This window comes from Channa argus, chromosome 10, assembly GCF_033026475.1.
Source record: "Channa argus isolate prfri chromosome 10, Channa argus male v1.0, whole genome shotgun sequence".
Classification (NCBI taxonomy): domain Eukaryota; kingdom Metazoa; phylum Chordata; class Actinopteri; order Anabantiformes; family Channidae; genus Channa; species Channa argus.
The window spans coordinates 14261834-14279339 of record NC_090206.1 but is presented as its reverse complement, the minus strand read 5'-3'; the positions used below and the strand labels follow the sequence as shown (position 1 = coordinate 14279339).

The following is a 17506-nucleotide window of genomic DNA, read 5'->3' as shown; positions in this document are numbered from 1 at the left end:
TTTTTTTCCTCCTAACCTTAAAAGAAATTATTTTCACCCAAATCATGACATTTCCCCAGCCTCAACCACGTAGTTTTTAAACTAACCAATCCTAAACCATACATGCTTAAGGTCCATTTCATACTGAAGGGGTCAGAAAACCTCTATGGAGGGACTTATTGTATAGAGGACAATGACAATGCGTTACATTTAATTTGCACTATTCCACAGCCATCTTCATTGCATAACTTAGAAAAGGTATTTTTCCCATGATAACAGGTGTTGGAGGATGAGATTGTCTCTGGCTTTGAATATGAATGTCCTTGTTGGGCTGTCTCCACATGTCCACTGACCCCTTATTTATAACTCTGATCCCTTCCCAATCAATATTGGGGCCTCTTTCAGTCTGATGCTCACAGACACTCAATGTCCTCTGCTTCCCCTGCTTATGCACCATCTTACCCATGGTGAAAATACTATGCGGGGCTTATACTATACTAAGCGTTAGGCAGTTCTTGGGAGAGGTCTCTGTGACAAGGCTGAGTTGCATGTTGGACAAAATGCCAGGCCTGCTTTGGTGAGAACTGAGATGCCAATTACAAGTCATCAGATCACTGAAATTATTTTAAACAACAGAAAGCACAAATTCTGTGGAAAAAAAAAAAAATCAGTGGATTTTGATTTGAAAACACTGTTATTGTTAAATGATCTGCTCTCATGTAACACTTTTCTACCTATTGCCACTCAAAGCGCTTGACACTGTTACTTATTCACTCATTCGCACTCACAGTCGCACACACCCTCACACACTGATGGGGGAGCTGCTATGCAGCTGGCCAACACTTACTGGAAGTAACATAGTTGGGGGTCAGTGTCTTGCTCAAGGACACTTTGACATGTGACTGGAGGAGCCGGGGATTGGACCAACAACTGCAGGATTGGTGGATGACTGCCCTACCTTCCTGCGCCACAGTCACCCTGGAGGATTTCAAAAACCAGTTCTCTGACCTGACATTGCTAGATGTTGGTCAAAAAGTACTTGGTTAGGATGGAGAACGATTAGTGGTTGGCTTTAGTTGCTTTGTGTCGTGACTGTTGGCAAACTCCTGTCCTAACTCCAACATTTTGTTACAGACAGAATAGAGTTATTAATACATTTTCTATTTCCTGAACACTTTGCAAAGTTATGCTTATGTTGACCTTCAGAGCAGTGACTCAGATTCATTCTCGATCTTAGACAAGCAAAGAAACTTTTGATCATACTACCACCTTCTTCTGAATGTTATTGTGAGAATTCTCAACTTTTGTTTCCAAGGAAATTGTCTTTTCTATTGTTTATTTCCTGAATATTTCAGATTTTTCAAGAAAGGTAATTTAGTGCTGTTTGAAAAGTTGGTATTTAGAAAATGTCAGCTTTGCAGAGACCGACCAAAGCATCTTCCACTTTGACATTTTCAGTCTATCTTTTATATGTTCAAAGTGTTTGATCAATCAAGGGCTTTTTCTTTACTGTTGGATGTTTTTAAACTCTTTCAAGTTAAACATCACCACTACTACAAATCATGCTCCCTTATCTCATCCATTTAGCCGAGCTTTAAGAATTCAATCAACGTGTGTGTGTGCGTTTGTCAATGTATCACTGCTATAGTGTGTACCTGTATTTAAAGGTTGGTTTTCTCTCTGTTACATTGCCTCTCTTACTTGTGCTAATCAGTGTCTGTTTGTGTATTTGTGTGTGTTTGTGTGTGATGTGCATGAGAACGTGAAATATTTTTATTTTGATTGGAAACAGCTGTCAGAGCTGTCTCTTTCTGAAGTACAAGAAAATAGTGGGAAGTCAAGGTGTGTGTGTGTGTGTGTGTCTGTGTTTACTTGAATGAGTTCTTGCATACCCCCCCAAAAAACCCAATGTCTCTCACCATTACACACACACTCTTGCCCTGTAATACTCCTTTTTTCTCACTTCTTCAAACTCTCTTTCTGCTTCTCTTCTCCTCATCTTTTTCTTGTAATTCTTTTGTCTACACTTCTTATTTCTCCTGGTTCTGTTGTTTTTCCTTTGCATTGATCCTCAGCATGCAGGATACCGAAGCCAGTAGCTTTTAATGAATGTTATGCCCTAATGGCTTTATCATTGGCCTTGATGACCTCATCTCAGCCACACCGTTAACTCCGCTGTAAATTGTTTTCTTAAAAAATCCACGTGAGGAATTTCAATAAGGCGGGCAGTCAATAGCGTCAGTGCAACCTGCCAATCTCAATAGCAGGGTCTCACATGGTGTGCAGCAAGGAGCTAAGTGTCATTGAACTATGTATAAGAACTATGTATATGAGTGTAGCTGATGGATTCATCAGCAGCCCCCAGAGCAAAAACATGTCTGATACAATGTGTTGATGCTGGCACTGATATATGCGCAGCATCACTTCTCCAAATGTGGCTGTGTCAGTGTACAGGGCTCTGTCTTTGACCCACCCGCTGGCTAGCAGAATAATTACAGACACATGCACCAATACATAGACACACATCGCCTGTCAGACTCGTGCATGTCGAGATAAAGCGGCAAATACACTCCAAAGTCAGACTGTGCTTGCTGAATAGCAAAGGGGGACCGATCAGTCTAGTCCTCCCTTATCTCCCCTCACCCCTTGCACTCTTCATCTCTCACTATCGCTCTCTTTCACCCCCTATTTTCCCACCTGCTCTCCCATTCACTTTACCTTTGCGATCCTGCTAATTTGTCCTTGTCTCCCTTTTTCTCCTTCTCATTGTTTCGTTTTTCCTCCTCTCTTTTGGCTCTCCCTTGGGTTTACTCTTCCTCTCCCCACACTCCCTTCTCCCTGTCTCCCTCTGTGCCTGTCTTTTCCTGTGCAACACTGTGCAATCCCTCTTTCCTCAACTAGACAGGCAAAGAGACAGAGCGGCTTAGACGAATAGGAAAGGAGAGGGAGCAGAGAGAAGCAGAGACAGACAGAGGCAGATACATAAAGAGGCACAGAGGAATTGATGGAATGACAGTCTGGTGGCAGGGGACCAACTGAGAAAGAGAGAGAAAAAGAGGACAGACAGAGAACGGAAGAGGAAGGGTGTGCGAGCTAGAGAGAGACAGAATGGATGTAAAACAGGCAGCTTCAGTGACAGCATAGACAAAGGTAGCTTCAGAGTGCATGTGCGCACTCTATTTCATTTACACACTCTCTCTCTCATACGCACATACACACATCTCCTCTCTCTCTTTTTTGTTACTCGCACAGACAGACACACTCACACACACACACATACATACACCCTCGAGCAGAAGCAGCAGAGCTGTGTGGGTGTTAGGCAGCATGAGAAGTGATATATGTATTTCCACACATACAGCTGGCTGATGGACTAACTTAATTACAGCTTACACACACCTACTGTACGCACACTCAACAGCACACCTTGACTATATACGACCAGACGCACACACACACGCACACACAAACTGTCTCCAGCCAGAAGTCAAGATGGGTCTTGTGATGGGAACCTTTTCAATGCAAACCAAGCAGGTGAACTACCGCAAAGGTAAGAGTTCTTTTTTAAATTGTATTTATTCTACAATCAAATCCCTCTTTACACTCAAGCTGTGTGCGTGAATGTCTTGAATGTGGGCACAAACATGCATGTTATTTGACAGCAGCACCTGTAATGACAAGGTCTGGCATGTTTGCTCTCAGTCATAAATATTGAAAAAGAAGTGCATTATGCGAATGAGCTGAACATATACTGAGCGGTGATATAAAGTTGGAAAAAATTAAATTTATTGTTGGTTTATGGTGCACTCCCCAGGCCATCTGTCCTCTCTGGGTTTAAGAAGATAGAATTGTGTGTGTATGTATGTGTGAGGCTGTATGTCTATAAAAGGTGATGGTATTTACCCCTGTTTGCTCTCCAAACCAAACTGCTTCCTGGTTGCCCTGCTACTATTTGACAGGGGGAAACTCGCACATCCATTTTAATGCGTGTATGCGTTCATATACCTAAATTTGTGCAAACAACTTCACGAAAATATTTATGTACATAAATCACTCCTATGTGAAATGTGGGAGTTTGTAAAGGGGGGGGGGGGGGCATTCATTTTGTGTGTGTTGTTTGGTGGTAGTGGCAGTGGTGTGCATATGAGGGCAGTAAATCAGAATGGTCTTATCTGTCAGCCTCTGGCCATGCTGTGTCCTGTGTGTGTTGACCTCAAACCTGATGGCTATCGCCGACAGACACAGAGCCACATCGTACACACTCGAGACAAGAAGCAGATCCTGTTCTAAGGACTAAATGGAGTAAGATCATGGTAAATAGGTTGCTTGTTATGTTGTGACAAAATCTGGGGGTGATGTAAGTGAAGTAAATTATGTGCTGTGAATGGTGTGTAAATCCCACAGGAAAATACCTTTCTAGTTGGAGTCACACAGAGTATTTGAAATAGCTGTACAACTCTTTAGAGACTCTGTAAATGGTTTTCTGAAATACATGCATATATAGCTTTTTGCGTCGGTTGTTTATTTTAATTCCCAACCTGCGCCTCATTTCATTGCATGGCAACACCTCTCAGCAGATACTTCTGATCTGTGCTGAACAGATACTTGAGGCACGGATGTTTCTTTTCTGTGTAAAATATGAAACCTGTAGGAGGATGTCTGACAGAGGAAACACGTGTCAGAAAGTCTTTTACGTCCTGTCCTGTAGCACAACCCTGCTAGTAACTATAGACAGGAATGCCTACGAAGCAAGTGTGTTTAGTCAATTTTGTTCAGGAAAAGCCATTCTCTTGTTAGGGTAGCCTCTTAACTGCAGCCACTTTGAAGTTTCCACTGTTATGGTGTGAGGAAGAAGCAATAGATGAGTAAAAGTGGGGAAAAAAGTTGAGAGTGAAGGCGAGGTTGCTCCTCAGGGGGCTGGAGTATGAGTGTCAGCGAAAGTGTGTGTGTGTGCGTTTCACCATCTGCTACAGTGGCCTAATGAAAGCAGGGCAGGATTCATTTTGCATGGAAGGTTGGCTCATCCTTGATCACAACCCAACATGAGGCAACAACCAGCTGAGATGGATCCAAAGTGAAGTGGCTGAGAAAACAAAACTTTCCAGGATAGAACATGATTTTCTAGGATAGACTTTGCTTTTGTGCAGAGCTGTTGACTCAAGTCAAACCTGTTAATCTGAAGACTTCATGTGACTGGACAAAATCAAGTAGACTTGATGGTGGTGATTCAGCCAGTTAACTCCAGATTTTTTTTACTGGTCACAGTGCTTTTTCACTTTCTCAGCACTTTACGCTGCTACTCATTCACCCATTTCCATTAACAGCTCTATGCAGCTGGCCTGCACTCACTGGGAGCAAATTAGGAGCAGCTAAGTTGTGGTTCAGTGTTTTTCTCAAGGATACTTTGACATGTGGAGCCAGGAATTGATCCAACAACTGTGGGTTTGATGGGCACCTGCTTAACCACAGTCACCCTTTAAGAGTTGTTGACGATCTTGATATGTTTCTTTAGCCTGACCAAGAAACATTACTTGAAGTATAAATTTAAATCAGTGGTTTCCAGTCCAAGGCAAATACTCTTCTTAGGATTCTCAGTGTGAACATGCTGTTGATATATTTATACATTTACCTTTTCTTTTTAAACAGAGGATGGTGCCATTTCTTCAGATTTAACATTGTTAAAACTTTTTACGCTTGACAAGGAAAAAGTAGTTGTGGCTTGATACACTCAGTATTTAAGCTATGACACTAGTACTTTACTCTAAGGGGACATGGGTCAAAATGTCAAAACATTTGCTTTACAATGACAGATATGCAGAATAGACCTTATTCATCTAAAATCATTCACCATTATCCAGTAGTGGAGACCTCGCAGGTAGAGTAGGTCTTATATTAATGGCAAGGTGAATACAAAATGGCACTTTGGCATAAAAACAAATGAATGAAACCCATTTACTGTACAGCACTATGTGGAGCATTTTGTAGTGATGAACCAAATGAAATGAATTAAAGAGAGCTGCTACGCAAACTAGAGCAGGCATTTTTTGTTTTCAGTGCACTAAATGAAGCCAAACGGATGCTGTGGCCTATATAAAGTCATAGCTTTTCCATTAGGAAAGATCAGAAGCAGAAACATTAGCCAGTGTCTCGACCAGCTCATGTGGCCACATAGGTTAGCGTTGAGGAATTCATCTATATGCATCTCTCTCTCCACCTGCAGCAAGAAATTTATCCTGTGTCACTGTGCACAAACCCCTCTGCTCGAATGCAATATTTCCCTCTAGGCATGTTTTAAACCACAAAAACTGCACCTTGCCAACACATTCATCTTTCTGCCCATTAACTCTATTTGTTTTTGCCTCTACTGGATTTCTCTGTAGTTTCACACTCAAGTCAAGTGAACCGGACTCTCTGTCTTGATCCTGCTCTCTCTCCTCTCCTCATTTCAACTGCTGCATTTTGTCTTTTATGTGTTTTTCCCCTCAAGTTTTCTTCCATTTCGAATCCTCACATCTCTATGTTTTTAGTTTTGCACAAAGGATAGCTTTGCCCTAAAATCTTTCCAACTGTACAAAGTTTCACTAACTACTCAGAGTTTTAGTGTAGAGCTGGGAGAAGTATGTAAAAAGATGTGTTTATGTGTCTGTGCGTGTGTGACTGTACATGAGTCTTCTGAAGAACAAGGGAGTTTGGCTCAACATTTCCATCAGCTCCAGGACTGAAGAGCTGAGAGGAGAGGAGCCCTATTTTTCTAATAGGCTTTACATTTTTCACCCTCTCTCTCATCCCTCTACATCAAAAGAGATGCTCTGAAAGTGCCAATTAGGACAGCAAAAGAGCTTTAATAGGCACATGGTAACATGAAAACGGGTTTCTGGTTAATCCCATGCCCGAAGCATGTGTGTGTTTGTATTTGACTAAGTATAAGCGTATAATGATGGGACTGTGATTTCATAACCTCATATCTAATATTTCTTTACACATGAATCCATTCTGTGAGATTGTTCACTGGAAGAAATATTAATTCCATCTTTTAAAATCTTTTAGCATTGCAAATTTAGCCACATCTGAGCATTTAATTAAGAAAAAAAATCAATATACTGTATAAGTAAAGAGATGATGAATATATCCCTACTTCTGACTATATGTTTTTAATCTGGAGACAGTGACACGCATTACTTGAATTACATTAGACTCGTTATGTTATTTTCATCTAAATTTGATGTTTTGATTCTGCTTATTGTAACAGAATCAGTACAGTATCTGCCATATAAAATGGTGGAGGTTTTACAATTTATTAGTCTATTATAGTTTATAGTTCATTTGTACATATTCGTAACACTAGTTAATCCCTACAGAAAAAAGTAACTCAAATGAAGCAACAGAAAACACCAACGTCATGCAGAGCAATCACTGTTTATGTCTTTTTCCCTAATTACCATTGTATTACTGAAGGGACCACCTGTTGCCAAAGACATCACTGAGGAAAGCTCTGAGGAAAGAAAGATGTGGCAAAAGGAAGGACAGAGGTGTGATGAACAGCTTCAATTTACGTCTAAAAAAGTGAATCTGTGAGATAAAAAAAGAAATGGAGGACGTTTATCATTGCTTTTCTGACATTTAACAGTATGTTGTGCTGCTGCTTGTGTTGCACCATGTTGTTTCAGATCAATCTGACACTGGAAATAACACAATGATGTGCTCAAAAAAGCATCATCTAGAAATTGGAAATATTGGGTTTGTGTGTGTGTGCGTGCCTGTGTGTGGCAAAAAAAAGTCAATTCACACGTTTTAATTCAATTCAATCTTTATTTATTTAGCACTTGAAAAAAAACTAGGAGTTCACCACAGTGCTTTATAGCAGATAAACAGAATATAATATAATATAATAAAAATAATTTGAAGTTTAAAACCAGAGCAGAACTATTTGTCGGTTTACCATTTTATTGTGGGATTTATCAAGACTGATTAGGTAGCTACCGATTGTTTTACCACCCAGCCCACATGGTCATGTATGGCCGTGGGTCAGAATCAGTATCACAACCAGCAACGGTTGGAAGTCATCCAGCCTTATCCAGCCTCCAATATAGTGACTATCACAGTCCTTCCTGTTCTTCTTGGGTCATGTAAGAACAAACCTCTTCAAACATCCTACTGAGTATTGAATAGCAATTTGCTGCTGTTCTTTTCCCTGACAACAGATGTGCGTTTACTAAGGCGCCCCATTCAGTGTTGATCTAGTTATCCATGAGAAAAAACTGCAGAGCAGAAACCACGTGGAAGAAGGTGATGCTCTTCTTTGTTTAGTTCCTCTTTCTCTTTCTCTATTTAGTCTTCCTCATTGATTTCTTTCTTTAATCGCTCTCTATCCCCCATTCACTCTGTATCTGCTGATTTCTCTTACTCCCAAATCCTTCAAATGTTTGTGCTTTTCTTCCTTTTTTCCTGTCGACATATGCATCTTTGCTCCATTCCATCATTATCTTACTCTCTCCATTTATGCATGTAAATCTTATTTCCATTTCTCCTTTTCTCCTTTTGCTCTTTCCCTATATGATGCCACGGGCATCTTTATTCATTCACTTTTTTCACAGTGTGATGAGAGCTAGCAAGAGGCACAGCATGTGTCCACTCATGAAGATACAGAGGGTGTCTGTGTGAGAAGTAATTTGGACAGAGGAAGATATTAGTATTATTTTCCTAATAGACATGTTCTTCTCTTTCCAAAGCTCTGCTGCATTTGATGAGTAATTGTAAAGCTTTGTGTCCCAACAAGACAATGTCCTGCAGCAGCTTGATTGACTAATTATTTATAAATGCTGGAATCGATCATTTGGGTGGAAAAGGGAGAGTTTTTACAGTATGTTGTAGGCCTGCAGGTTTCCACTAAGGTTGGTCCTAATGTGCAGCTCTGAAGAGCTGAGCTGATTTCTTCCACCCAGCTATATATCTTAATCAAGATCTTTTGAATTTCATTTTCTCCCACACTGCGCGATTTTTTCTCATTCTCTTTGTTCTTCCATCCTCATCTCTGGACATGTTAGCATGTTCCACTCACGCTCTCTGCCTTTTCTTTCTTGTGATGCCACTCGCCCACTCTCCTGGCTCTTGTTACCCACTTCTTTCTGTTTCTTTTGCTCTCTGGATCACTCTCTAATCTCCTGCTGGAAGCTTTCCTGGTGTGTATCCTCCTCCTTCTTCTTCTTCTTCTTTCATTGCCAAACAGGTTTCCATCCCTGCCTTTGCTGTTTTTTCCTGCCTGCTCACATGCTGTCCTGCCTCCTCCTCCTCTTGCTGATTTTCTCCTCTCCTGTCCTGTTGCATGCTGGGAGTTTCATGTGACTGTGGGTAGAGTGTGTGTGAGAAGCGCGTGTGAGAACCGCGAGTTCTTGAACTTTTCTTTTAGCTTTCTTTTTTTTTGTTTGTTTGGTCTATTCTCTATTTTTCTTTTTATCGTTTTTTCTCTTGCATGATTAGGTAAGTTTTGCTGCTAGTTTTTTTTTTTGTTAGTTTTGGGGTGGGATGGCGTCCTCTGAGGCACCAGTCCCAACCCTTCGGCAGGGAATTAGGATTGCCCCGCCGGACGGTAGTATTACAGTGGAAGAGGTTCTGCTAGCTATCGGTAACCAGGTAGGACATGAAAATTTACTTGTTGCATCAAGAATGAACAAAGCGGTGGTCGTGTTCCTGAAAGCGGAGCGTATTGTTAATGACCTCGTTGAAAGTGGCGTGGTTATCCGGGACTTGTTTGTACAGGTGTCCCCCCTGTCAGCCCCTTCTACGCGGGTGATTGTATCAGGTGTACCGCCGATCATCCCTAATGCACTGCTGGAGAACGAACTCCGTAAATTTGGCAAATTTGCAAGTGGTTTTAAAACGGTCAACTTGGGTTGTAAAGATCCCAAGCTGAAGCATGTACAATCTCTGAGGCGACAGGTGTTTATGTTCCTTGACTCGTCTACACAGACGCTAGATGTTTCTTTTAGAGTCAAGCATGGCGATGGGTCTTACATGTTGTATGCTAGCTCGGGACACATGAAATGTTTTGAATGTGGTGATGTTGGACACAAACGTCTCGCGTGTCCACATAAACAGCAGGCGGTTAACGCTGCGGGGCCGCAGTCGGCCACTGCGGTTGTGGGCATCGCTGGGGGCAATGCCAGTGGCGATGCCACCGCGGAGGCTCTAGTCGGCTCCGCGGTCGACGCGGCGGTGGAAGTGGCGGTTGGTCCAGTAGCTTGTCCCTTAGATGAGTCCGGGAACACAGCGGCAATGCAGAGTGTACTTAATCATTATGGTGATAACGGTGATGTAGAAAGGGATGTACAGAGTGTGTCTGTGGTACAACAGGAAACACCTGTGATAACAGATGCTCAGGACTGCAGCCAGCCTGGAGTAACTGACGAGGCTCTACAGCTGCTTACTACAACAAGTGTTGCTGTAGCCGCTAGTACCAATAGTCAACTGACTGGTGAAGAAGACATTGATTATGATACCGATTCAGACACGATGTCTCTCGGTGAATGTTCTACCAAAAATGTAGACCTCTACTCCCTGGACAAGATTAGTGGTTTTCTTGATAAAACTTATAAAAAGTCGGTCAAAGTGACAGACTATTTCAGTGATACGGACAAGTTCATTATGTCTGCAAGAGTACTCCTGAAACTGGCTGGGTTTGACCTTCTGGATGAGAGAAAGCGTTTTCGACTTAGGAAACATATAACAGCTTTGAATAAAACACCTAAAGAAAAAATGATTAAAAAGATGAGGTTTTCCAGATAGCATGATCATGCATCACGTGGTGTTTTACCCTCCTTTACTGTTTAATGTATGCTTTGACTTGTCTGTCTCTTCTTTCCCATCTTTGTGATGCAGGACCTAAAAATAGGCACTTTAAACATTAATGGTGGGAGGGATAGATGTAAAAGAGCTTTAATTGCGGAGGTTTTTTCACAGAAGAGACTAGATGTTCTATTTTTGCAAGAGACGCACACTGTTCCAGCGGACGAGCCAGAATGGGGTTTATGGTGGGAGGGTCTATGTTTTTTTAGTCATGGTACCAATTTAAGTTCAGGGGTAGTTGTCTTATTTAAGAAATGTGTAAATGTAGCTGTACTATCCACCACAGAGGTGGTGAAAGGCCGCCTTATTATTATTAGAGTTGAAATAGAAAACTTTGTGCTGTGTCTTGTCAATTTATATGCCCCGAATCAAGGCACAGAGCGAGAAGGTTTTTTTTCTTTATTAAAAGCTGAACTGAGCAATTACCAGCATGATGCTCTTATCATTGGTGGGGATTTCAACTGTACCATAGACTTTACTATGGACAGGATGTGTGAGGAACCTCACCCTCAATCATCCCAGAGTCTCCTCTGCACCATTAACCACCTAGATCTGTTAGATGCATGGAGGGTCAAACATCCAAAAACTAGGCAATATACATGGGTGAGAGGCAATAGCAACAGGGTGGGTGCAGCTAGGCTTGACAGGATCTACATCTCCCAAAGCCTTAGCTCTAGACTATCTAGCAGCACTATAAGCCCGGTGGGTTTCACTGATCACCACCTCGTTAGCACAACTTTGGTAATTTCCCCAGGTGAAAAGGCTAAATCATACTGGCACTTTAATAATAAGCTGCTACAGGACAACACTTTCTGCCAAGACTTCAGGAGATTCTGGGAACACTGGAGGCTTCAGAAATTAAACTTTAGCTCTCTGAGGCAGTGGTGGGAGGTTGGTAAGGCTCAAACACGTGTGTATTGCCAACAGTACACGTCTTACTCCACCGCTAGGATTAAGACGGCAGTCAAGGAGCTTGAGGCAGACATAACACACCTTGAGAAAGAGCTACATGGAGGCTCAGATCCTGACACACGTCGGGTGTTGCAGGAAAAGAGGCTGGAGCTCAGCTCCTTTCTGCATGAGAGAATAAAGGGGGCCCTTGTGAGGTCTCGCCTCCTTCAACTGGAACATATGGATGCCCCAAGCTCCTTTTTCTTCAACCTGGAGAAATCGGTGGCTCGAAGGAAGCAAATGACCTGTCTTAAACTTCCAGGAGGCAGGTTGACTTCCAATCCAAGTGAAATGCGACGTCATGCAGTGGATTTTTATCCTGACCTCTTTTCCGCTGAGGATTGCAATATGGAGCATCGTGAGAAGCTTCTGGATGGGCTTCCTCAGCTTGCGCAAGAAGAGCGCGCTGCTCTAGACAGCCCATTGACTCTTGAAGAGTTAACAGATGTTGTTAACCAAATGGCAACAGGACGGGCACCTGGGATTGATGGTCTCTCCAGTGACTTTTTTAAGTGGTTTTGGAATGTAATTGGTCCAGACTTGCATGCAGTTTTTATGGAGTGTCTAGATAGGGGTTCTCTTCCTGTTTCTTGTCAGCGGGCAGTACTCTCCCTCCTGCCAAAGAAGGGAGACCTGGCCCTGCTTAAGAACTGGAGACCAGTAGCCCTACTTTGCACGGACTATAAGGTGCTCTCCAGAGCCTTGTCTAATAGACTGAAGGACTATCTAGGAATTCTTGTTAATCCGGACCAAACATATTGTGTACCGGACAGGACTATTATGGACAATGTTTTCCTTATGCGTGATCTGATTGATTTATATAGCATTTCGAATGTCAATGTGGGAATTATTTCTTTAGATCAGGAGAAAGCTTTCGACAGGGTTGACCACTCCTATTTGTTTTCTGTGCTTAAGGCTTTTGGCATTGGTGATGGGTTCCTAGGATGGTTACATTTGTTGTATAACGGTGCTGAATGCATGGTTAAGATGGGGGCAGGACTGAGTCGACCAATCCCTGTACGGCGAGGAATCAGACAAGGCTGCCCTATTTCTGGGCAGTTGTATAGTCTTGTCATTGAGCCTTTGCTGTGCAGGCTGAGAAGTCGGCTGGGTGGTGTCTCTTTGCCGGGCTTTTCCGGCATGTCCCTCCCTCTCACCGTTTCCGCTTATGCAGATGACTTAAATGTCTTTGTGACCAATCAAGGGGATGCTTGGTGCTTGGAGGAGACTTTGTCTCTCTATGAGGAAGCCACATCTGCAAAGGTCAACTGGGCAAAAAGTGAGGCCTTGCTAGTAGGACAGTGGAGAGGTCAGCAAGTGCCTAGCTTGCCAGGAGGACTTCAGTGGGGGAAGACTGGGCTGAAAGTGCTGGGAGTTTATCTTGGCTCGGAAGGTTTCCAGAGGAAAAATTGGGAAGGAGTTAGGGAGAAGGTTTGTGCTCGGTTGTCTAAATGGAAATGGTTGCTACCTCAGATGTCATACAGAGGAAGAGTTCTTGTTTCCAACAACTTGGTCGCCTAGACTCTGTGGCACAAACTTACGGCCATGACACCACCAAGTGGCATGATAGAGGACATCCAGAAAATCATTGTGGACTTTTTCTGGTCTGGCAGGCACTGGGTCCGGGCAGCAGTTCTCTACCTGCCTGTGGCTGAAGGGGGTCAAGGCCTGATTGACATTCACTCTAAGATTGCCTCTTTCAGACTCTATACTGCGCAGAAACTGCTTTACGGCTGTGGATCACGCTGGCTCGATACCTCTCGCTTACTGCTGAGGAGAGTGGGGCGCTTTGGGTACGATAAACACCTTTTCTTCCTGCGGGCTGAGGAAGTGGATTGTGCGGGCTTGACATCCTTCTACTACTCTGTGTTGCAGGCGTGGCAGGTTTTTAAAATCGAACGTGTCAACAATGACACGCCAGGTATGTGGGTGTTTGAGGAACCCTTATTTTTTAACAACTTCATTCGAACTCAGACACTGCAGTCCACTAGCCTTCGAACTAGTTTCTGGGAGGCCGGCTGTACTAAGGTGGGACACCTTATGAAGATGTCAAGACCCTCTTTGACTACTCTTAGAGAGGCGACCGGAATCCGGTCAATCAGGTTACTAGGGCAAGTCATGGAAGAAGTTTTGGCAGCTCTGCCAAAGTCCTTGAGGGTGTTTGTGGAACAAAGTGCTATGCCTGACCAGTGGAATGATGACTGCGAGTACAGTTTTCCTTCTCTGCTGATTCTTCCAGCTGCGGGGGAGTGGCAGGAAGGAGAAGGCCAGATTCTCTCATTTAAGATCCCTCAACTGAGTACTTTTCAGGGCACAGGAAAGAAGGTGATCTATCAGATCTGTGTAAAGGTTTTAAATTTGCGCTCTTTGACGGGAGTGAAAGAGTCGAGGTGGACTGGGTTTTTGGGCCAAGGTGATTCCCCGAAAGGCAGCTGGCGGTGCCTGTACAAGCTGCCTATTGAAAAGCGGACAGCAGACCTCCAATGGAGGGTTGTACATGGGGCAATAGCCACAAACAGATACAGAGCATGGCTAGACCCTAGCTTAGGGGATCAGTGCGTCTTCTGTTCCCAGACAGAGACACTAGAACACTTATTTATCGAGAGCCCCAGACTCTCAGCAATGTTTGACCTTCTAAGGATGTGGTTTCAGGGTTTCGGGGAGGTCTTCTCTTTTAGCTTGTTTATATTTGGGCCAAAATATTGTGTTAAGAAAAGGGCTGTACACATCCTGATATGATATGTTGACTTTTGGCCATAGATGGGCATTTGGGGATGTCCTTTGTACTGTAGTGGAGGAAACTGGTGAATTGATAGTAAACTTCTGATAGTGGACTTTGTTTGTGTTTTACTATGTTGGTGTTGTTTTGTAATGTCTAATAAAGGGTTTTTTTTAAATCAAAAATCTCCTCTTCTCTCTTGCTTCTTCTCTCTGTCCTTAAAAGTGTGACATAGCAAAACAGTCTGTAGCCTTTTCTTTCCATGCCTGCGAGAAAACACTGGCCAATCCAACAGCAACACTGTACACACACACACATTCCTAGTTCTTGCTCCCTTAGCTATAGAGACAGACTCTTGAGTTTGTAACAAGCTGGGAACAATATTTTACACGACAGTAAAACTGGGCTGGTACATGCAGAGGTTTATAGAGAGAGAAAGCTAGATAGAGGTGTGTTGGCGTAGGCTGTGTGCCTGGAGACAAATTCACAGATGGGTATGTGGAGAGAGATGGATAGATATAGTTTAAGGCTAAAGGTGAAGTACGGTGCAGTGAATGTAGGGAGAAATCAATTTGATAGCCTGTAAATTTGTAAAGTCACAATACGGACAGTGTTTTACAGCACAGCAGGCAGAAAGGAAGAGTAGAGTGTGTTGTGTGTAGCAGGAAATAGTAAAGCTCCCTGGTTCTGCATGCTGCTTGGATACCACTACAGTCCACAGAGACCTCACCGTATGATTGCCCATTCTTTCTGCTCTCACTTGCTGCATGTGCAAAATGCTTGTGTGTATACATATGAGTGTTTTTCTCTCTGTGTGAGTGTTTATTCACAACACAGAGAGAGAGACAGAATGGACAGCAGTGGGGAGTAATGCTTTCACCCTGTCTTCACACACACACACACACACACACACACACACACACACACACACACACACACACACACACACACACACACACACACACACACACACACACACACACAGACACACACACATCCGAACATTCATAAACACATTTTCACTGAAACAGATTGCCATTTTTGTACTCTCTAAACTAAATCTTTCCAGCTAAATCTTCCCATATGGCTTCATAACAATCATGCCTGGTTCATTATTCACCATCAGCAGACAAAATGTGCCCCATATTTGGAGCGGTTGCCACATTTTCAGAAGCATTATTACTGACGGCTGGCTTGTTATAAAAGGACAATGTGTTGATTCTCCAACTCAGCTACTGAAAACTTGGCTGTAAAACCTGACATATGCATCTTTCGCAATAGCAGTTGTGGCTCTGTGACATTATGGAAACATTTTTGTCTTCCAAAAACTGTAACTTTATCATAGCTGACGATGACACCTTAATATTCCATCCTCAGGCTAGATGAGCCAACTTTTTCATCATCAAGGCCAGTGATGATTGGATGGGAGCTGAGCATCGATAGTATCACCTTTGTACATTATTTAGAATTGCTTTTCTTCCCAGCCATACTACTTGTTACACTGTAAATTCGGATTTTGCACAAAAACGCACACATTTCCTTTTCAGTAAGTAATTACATGAATATACTGTAGCTATTATATTAGAATAATATAACTACATTAGTGGGGTAATAAGCTACACTATCTAAGAGATATATCTAATCTTTTTATTGAAGCTGCACTTTTGAACTTGCATGTAATAGCCATTTTTTGATCGTAAGCCCAAATTCAGTGTACAGCAAAAAGAAGTGTGGCAGACGAAATATGTCTCAGTATAAAGCTGTAAACTACAGCAGCATCACTAAACTGTGGCATGAAACATGTAGCTAAATTAACACTTTTGTCACATTATAGCCATTATAAAAGAAGACTTTTATTGTTTATTGTATTTATATTGTTTTGGACTGCATTAGACAGCACAGGTGCACCTAAGAAAGACCACTGAGTATTCATAACATACAGACGCATTTCTTCTGGTGATTCTCTTAATTTTGAGCTTTTTTACGTGTGACACGTAAACACGATTTTACCATTAATGCTTTTGCCCATTCTCAATTAAATATTGGAAAGCATTGCATATACTTCAAGTAGTTACAGTACTGTATACTGCTGTATACTGAATGGTTGTTGCTACTTTGGCTTAAAAGATAAAAATACTTCAACCCCTGCGTCCTTGAAATATGCATATGCATTTTTACTTTTCATGGTGCAAATGTACAGCACATATAACAACTATAAGTGTCTTTTAAGTGCTCCCTTAGTGTCATCATGTAAGACCGTTTACCTTGTTAGTATTGATCAGGCTGTAATTAAAAAGTGATTTAATATGGTGTGTGTGTGGAGCTCTTCCCAGTGTGTGAGCGAACACTCCTGCAGTATTAGCTGACACTTATCTTGATCCCTCTATGTCTAACCTATTAAATTTCTTATTCTTCTCATCCTTTGCCTCTTCCTGCTTTTAATCTCTCTCCCACTTTACACTGTTGACTTTAAGCTCTTTGCACCTTTCTGCTCTCCTGCTGCCTTCGTGTCTTTCTTCCTCCCCTTCATCCTTCACTTGGAGCAAATTTCCCTCCACAAACACTCTCTCCATCCTTTTATCCATCCAATTGGTGGGTATGTTGGGGAATATGGGTGAATGAACAGGAATGGCAGACAGAGTGAATAGAGGTGCTGATGGATTGAAATGGCCTTTTCATGAACAAACTGTGGTATTGTGGGAAAAAAGAGGTACTGCATCAGATTTGTCCCATTTTTTCCCATGCACATGTTTTTTCTTCACTCCATAATTCATATTTGTCTCCAATCATTCTGAGCCTGCATCTATTTGCATATTTGTCCTTGATCAGAGAAAAACAGATGTGTTATGCTGTGAAAATGTAACAGGGCATGTTTGTTTTTCAAACACTGCTATCATCTACAAATCGATGGGTACGCTCATAATAATTTATAATTTAGAGAATCAACATTGTGGCGACTTCATACTGAATCACTGATGCTTTGCTCTGGCTTATGGCTTGCAGTAAAGGTGGGAG

The 17506-nt window shown here is 42.4% G+C and overlaps 1 protein-coding gene across 4 annotated transcripts in view; it reads left to right on the top strand.

Moving 5' to 3' along the window:
- LOC137134040 (A-type potassium channel modulatory protein KCNIP1) overlaps nucleotides 1-17506 on the top strand; it is a 38338-nt gene that overhangs the window by 7553 nt on the left and 13279 nt on the right. The window contains exon 1 of one of the 4 annotated variants that reach the window (XM_067518404.1): nucleotides 2860-3529. The exons of 1 other annotated variant lie outside the window; for it this stretch is intronic. In XM_067518404.1, the coding sequence (XP_067374505.1) occupies nucleotides 3472-3529 (58 nt within the window). In that variant the 5' untranslated portion in view covers nucleotides 2860-3471. Of the gene's footprint in view, nucleotides 1-2859; nucleotides 3530-8681; nucleotides 9457-9498; nucleotides 9610-17506 lie in introns of those variants that run through there. 2 more of the 4 variants (XM_067518407.1, XM_067518409.1) reach the window with 2 other exon arrangements.